Genomic DNA, 6,000 nt, shown 5'->3' on the forward strand with positions numbered 1-6,000 from the left:
CACTAAGACGGACGCATGCGTTTGCAATTGGCAAGTCTTCCCGTATTGACCTTAGGTTGAATTATTAGCGTATAAAAAAAAATCCACATTACACATGCAACCTACCAAGCTTATCAGCCTGCCTATAAAGTTGGTTCCTAGGTAAGGAATAGGTAGTCCAGCCACACTCACATCCCGCTTTTTGGTCACAACCAATATCAGCAAGGGCTGTTTCCCACTGACTCGATCATGATTGCCAACAGATACATCTTGTTGAAAGACTATTGACACGAATGATGACCAACTAACCTAGCGCTATCGTTAAAGACAGAGTTGCATTGGCTAAACTTTTTTACTACATAGGGCTAGGTTCTCGCACGTCGTCGTCTTTCAGCCCACACACTAAGTCCCATCAGTCAGGGTCTGGCAGGTAGGCAGGTCACTTCGTACCGTTTGTTGGTATTCGTTGGGTGGGGTGGGTCTCATACAAAGCACATACCTCGACCCCAACTTCATCTGCCGTGTCTCCCAGAATAAGGCTACAGCAAATTAACCATTGTTCGCCAGTCTTCTACTTGGTACTCGTCGAGAGGACCTATGTGACATATTGTACGTAACAAATGCGGGACTGGAACATCTACAAGACGGGTCATCTTTGTGCTTTTCACCCATCATTGTACGCTTTGACGTTTTTAATCAATCAGCGTGCCATGACATCTAAAATATAAACCGATTGCATACTTTTTGTTTTGGTTGAGAGGGGGGGGGGGGGGTTTATCCCAGTATCCTTGACCAATTGGTCGCACCATCACTTCGACCTCGTGCAACCCCATTTATCTGCAGTTAAGAAGAACGTTGAGATGCTATAACCGTTCAAAAGTATATTTAAAAAAAAAATCTCCGTATAGCATGCTTGGCGTTACATCCCTTTTGCCTTGCCCTTTGCTGTTCATCCCATCTTGTTTCATCATTTGGCGGGGGTGCGGCTGTCATTCCGCTTATCTCTCATGTCGAAAGTGAATCCAGATCCCCTCAACACCCTGTGATTATCGTTGAGATGGCAGGCGGGGTAGGACAGGTTGAGATGATTTCAGCACAAAGACATGTCCAAAAAGAATCGTGGGGTGGGGTTGTGTTGGTTCTCTTCAGGTTCGCAAAACCAGCCGTTTTGGTCGCTTTACTCGCCGTGACCAGGTGATGAGCAATTGTGGTAGCACATGCCAAGCAATAAATCACAGTTCATCACTATCCAGGGTAGCATGCCTTCCAATTAGGTCATGTACAAAGCTCACTGGCTATTTGTTTGTGCACTTGTCATGAGACGATACTCCAGGAGTTTTAAGTAGCCTTCAGTTTTCCCCTCTTTCTATTTGAGGGCAAGAGGAATAAAGATGGTTGATTGAAGGTTCAATGCATTGTGTCGGTACCATACCCTCGCTATAGTACGGGGAGTATTGTGCACCTTAGCACGTACAGTACGTAGTTGGCCCTCTTGGCTCAAACATGACTATATAATGTGACAAAGGTAAGCAGCAACCTTGTACATTGGGCAGAAAAACAAAAAGTCCAATAATCCTTCAGGGTTTGAGCTTGCAAACCCAGAACTTTTGCAGTCACGGTTCATCAAGACAAACGGTCAAAGCACCGTAATGGGCTAGGAAAAGGAGAGTAATGGGCTGAGGCAAAGCGGCACACTAACACCACTTGGCCCTTCCCTGTGATAGACGGATGGCCCGTATTCTTCATGTAGATAGGTGCGTGGCCAAGTGTTCTAGTCAATTCTGGAGCTTCTGAGCCAAAGAAGATTCCGAAACGTTCTGCAGATCTGCAACGAAAGGCAGCTCAGTAGCAAACCCCCGTAGCCATGTCATAATATGGACATGGAACCTCTGTTCTCCCCAGGCCTGAGCAGTGAGGGATGGAAACAGGAGAAACTGCAGCTCGCCACGAAAGATTGGTTGGGGTGAAATCGAGGATGGACACATGACAGTGAGTGACCGGACTAAGTCACGTGACCCACGCGCTCAAGTCGTGACACTCCGTCGCGCCACGTCCCAGTCCCAAACTCTTTCATAAGGTCGATAGGGTAGATTCAAGATGACATTGTCGTCGTAGCACAGGCTGCTCGAAACAATCTTGACATTTCATTTGGTCGATTGGCTTCATTTTCGCTCTGCTTATTTACTCAGCTTTGCTTGCTAGTTCGCCAGGGCAAACAAATTGCCCGCCTAATCTACCTCAATCAATGCTTCATCTCCAGCAAAGCTACCCTTCACACTCTGATAGGATACTATAATGCCTGCAGAGGTAATCGACTTGCTGTCGAGCTCGGAGCCATCGTCACCACCCCAGGCTATAAGTTTGTCGATAATTTCACCATCAGTTCTGAACTCACCCAGAGATCATGCAGAAAACAAATGTGATGGTTCAACAGTGGCCAACCGGTCGACCGGTTTAGGGTCTCACCCCGCGGAGCCCTCTGAGGCGGCATTATCGACGGTGACAACGAAGCGCACCAGTGGTCAAATGCAGAGAAGCCAAGAAATCCTATTCTATTCGGATGACTTTGACACCACAATAGATCTGTCACATGATGTCGAATCCGAAGATCGTGCTGTCAAGAGAGCACGGGTTTCCGGTAGTACTGAGATTCTTGCCAAGTCGCCCACCTCTGTCACGGTTACCACAGGCATAGGATCGAACCAGAAACATATGTCGCGGCAGAAAAGGGCGTCTGCACTTGACCCCATTGAGTTCACAAGCTCTCCCGACCCAGCCACTGTTCGGAATAAAGGCAAAGGCCGCGCCACTGTCATGCCTGACGACGACGACCCGTTCGCCAGTTCTCCGCATGTAGTGCACAGAAGGGAGAATATCAAACCGTCAGGAGCCCCATCTAAGGAGAGTGCGGTACCGCAGCCCTCAAGCTTTCAGGACCCGTTCGCAAGTAGCAGCCCGCTCCAGCCTGTGAAATCCCCACCAGCTAAAGCCGCGCGTCGTCCCTCAAGACAGCCGACAGCATGGGATCCTATATCTAGCTCCATGCCCGAAGGAGACCTGAGGCATAGAGAGAGTATTCTCAGCTCGCCAGTGCCCCTTCCAACCACCGGCAAGCTAACCAAGGCACAAACTGAAGTGATCAATCTCTTGGACTCGGATGGTGTTAGTCTCGCCTCCCTCGCATCTGATGATTCCTTGCCTGATGTAACAGACATTGCGGCCAAGGTGAAAGCAGGTCTTGATGCCAGGTATCCTTCTTTGAGCAAAGATGGTCGCGCCGTTGTCAGACAACCTTCAAAGTCGCCGCCGCCACGGAAAAGACCTGCTGCAGCCAGGTCCAAGTCAGGCAGAAACACGACTGCGAACTCTGCCACTATCGATAGTGGGGCCACTGCAGCTGAAAAGGCACTTGAAAAGCAAGAGAAGGCCGCCGCGCGCAAGGCAGAGTCGGAGCGGAAGAGGTTAGAGGTGGAGCATGCAAGGGTAGAGAAGAAACTCGAAAAGGAACGTGCAAAAGCGCTCGCAGAGGTCAACAAGATCCGGACGGATAAGAAACAATCTACGCCCGAGATGATTGTCGATCTTCCTGGTGGCTTGAACCCTAGGGTCAAGCTGCAGGTCGAGACCCTGCTCCAGAATCTCCAGGTCGATACCTCAACTAGCAGCAGCCCTGTCAGTAACGTTGTCCGTTGGCGCAGGAAGGTTACGGCTGTGTACAACGATGATGCAGAGCGGTGGGAGCCTGCTGCCCTGCGCCTAGAGAAGGAAGAGCATGTCATGGTGTTAATGCCTGCTGCTGAATTTGTGGAGCTCGCGCGAGGTGACGCCGCTGACCAGGTTTCTGACCAAGACGAAGATGTCGATAACGAGTACATATCAACACCAACGCTTGAAGACCATGTAAGCCGGATGCAGACTCATTTTCCGGGCTCAAAACTCATTTACCTGATTGAGGGCATGGCGAAGTGGATGAGGAGCAACCGCACGATTCAAAACCGACAGTTCGCTGCTGGCGTCCGCAGTCTTGCAGCCCAGGCACCTACATCATCTGCCATGGCTGAAGGTTCCCAGGGCTCGCATCGGCGGAGGAAACCGGCCAAACAAAAAAAGACCCCAGTATACGTGGACGAGGACATTATAGAGGATGCACTGATGCGACTTCAAGTCATACATAGCGCCCTCATTCATCACGTTGACACTGAGCTGGAGACTGCACAGGTATCTTACCCAAGAGCCCTTTTGCTACATATCTAATAGTATTGTAAGGCTCTCAACTGACGCTCTTCCTCACCTTCGCAGTGGATATGCGTTTTCACGCAGCACATATCGACGATCCCCTACCGTCGCAGCCGGGATGCCACCAATGACCGTGCGGCCTTTTGCATGGACACGGGTCAAGTGCGGACGGGTGACGATGCGGGGGATGCCTATGTGCGAATGCTGCAGCAGATGACGCGCGTGACGCCCGCTATCGCATACGGCATCGCTGCTGAATATCCCACCGTTTCTAAGCTCGTCGATGGCTTCGAATCCCGAGGGCCGCTGATGCTCGAGAACTGCCGCAAGAGTACTAACAAGGACGGCGCCTTTTCTGACCGGACGATTGGGCAGGCTCTCAGTCGGAGGTTATACAAGGTTTTTACTGGGCGGGACGAGGCAAGTACGGACGTGTGATGGGCGGTGACGTTTGAGCGTTGCTGCTATCCTATGTTATAATGACGCAATATTGGTTTATGCCTCGTGTGATGTAATTGTGTCACTCATCCAAGATAATGAATGAATGTACATATATATATGCCTTGCTTCGTGGCTTTTGGGACATGGGGATTTTTGGTCTCGTGGGGCACGATTAAGCCATGCTTGAAGCTTGTCATTGAGTAAATGAACAACAACCATGGTCCCCGGAATGAAATAAATTGATTGCAAGGGCATCGTGGGATCACTTACAATAGCATACTATGCTAGAACTTCAAAGGAGCCTTGTCTTTTCGCAACTTAGAGATTGGTATCGAGCGCTGCGCGGCAGATTTGGTTGACCCCTAACCCTGTTGGCTTATATATACATCTACATTATTCCCTTTTGGGCGAGTCGACGAGTTACATGTGGAGTCTCGATAAAAGAAAGGGTAAAAGACATAGACGAAGTAGTTGGAAGGCCGGATTATATACATATATATATTCTCTCCTTTGAGGAACTTGAGATTAAGTCGTAACAATGAAACATTTCTTTCAAGAAAAATGCATTAATAATCGGGTCAAGTTAACTCAGGGACAATGTTCTGAGAGAGGTGATCTACTGGACGAGGTGATTTCTCAGGTGAGCTTTCTTTGCATTAAAATTAAGTGTACTGTTTTTCGATGTATAATCATAATAAGAAAAAAAGAAAAAAACTCGTAGCACGCATACAAAAAGATAAAAAAGGAAAGAGAACCATCCCAGGCTACCGAAACCCCGAAAACGGCGTCCCCAAGACCCTGGTGCCGGCGTCATCAAACCTGACGCCCTCGCGCCTCAGCAGCAGCCTCTTCTCGTCCAGCGTGATGCCCTCGCCGTCACGCGGCCACTTGCCCTTGAACCCGCCTAGGGCGCCGCCGGTGGCGACGACGCGGTGGCAGGGCACGTCGGGAGCGAAGGGGTTGCGGCGGAGGGCGTTGCCGACGGCACGGGGCGACGAGCCCAGGTGCGCCGACATGATGCCGTACGTCGACACGCTGCCGCTCGGGATCTGGCAGAGGAGCGACCACACCTTCTTCTCGAACGCGCTGCGCGACGAGGCGGCGATGCGGTCCAGCTGCGGCTGCATCTTGTTGTTGGCGGCGAGGAGAGGTGGTTGTTGGTCCTTGGCGGTGATGGTGCTGGTTGGTTTTGTGGTGGTGGAACAAGGGGCTCTTTGCGAGCTGGGTTTGCTGATGCCTGCCCGGCGGGTCAGTTTTTTGGAGGCATCGAAGTTCGGCGCCTGGTGGCGTGCAGGCCTCGTGATCTCCATTTTTTTCTCTTTTTTTTTTTTTTTTTTTTTTTTT

General features: G+C 50.4%; 2 protein-coding genes across 2 annotated transcripts; one reads left to right on the forward strand and one right to left on the reverse strand.

Annotated features, from left to right (window-relative positions):
* Positions 1-2,265: 2,265 nt before the first annotated feature.
* On the forward strand, positions 2,266-4,653 carry PpBr36_07009 (uncharacterized protein; the record flags this gene model as incomplete). Its single annotated transcript, XM_029894148.1, has 2 exons — positions 2,266-4,197; positions 4,279-4,653. Coding segments are annotated over 2 exons (2,307 nt in total), but the record flags the coding sequence as incomplete, so codon positions are not given.
* A 767-nt stretch (positions 4,654-5,420) lies between these two features.
* PpBr36_07010 (uncharacterized protein) lies at positions 5,421-5,966 on the reverse strand (the record flags this gene model as incomplete). Its single annotated transcript, XM_029894149.1, has 1 exon — positions 5,421-5,966. The coding sequence occupies one exon, from the start codon at positions 5,964-5,966 to the stop codon at positions 5,421-5,423; it is 546 nt and encodes a 181-aa protein (XP_029747948.1).
* Between the last annotated feature and the right edge of the window lie 34 nt (positions 5,967-6,000).

The sequence above is a fragment of the Pyricularia pennisetigena genome, chromosome 1 (assembly GCF_004337985.1).
Source record: "Pyricularia pennisetigena strain Br36 chromosome 1, whole genome shotgun sequence".
NCBI lineage: Eukaryota > Fungi > Ascomycota > Sordariomycetes > Magnaporthales > Pyriculariaceae > Pyricularia > Pyricularia pennisetigena.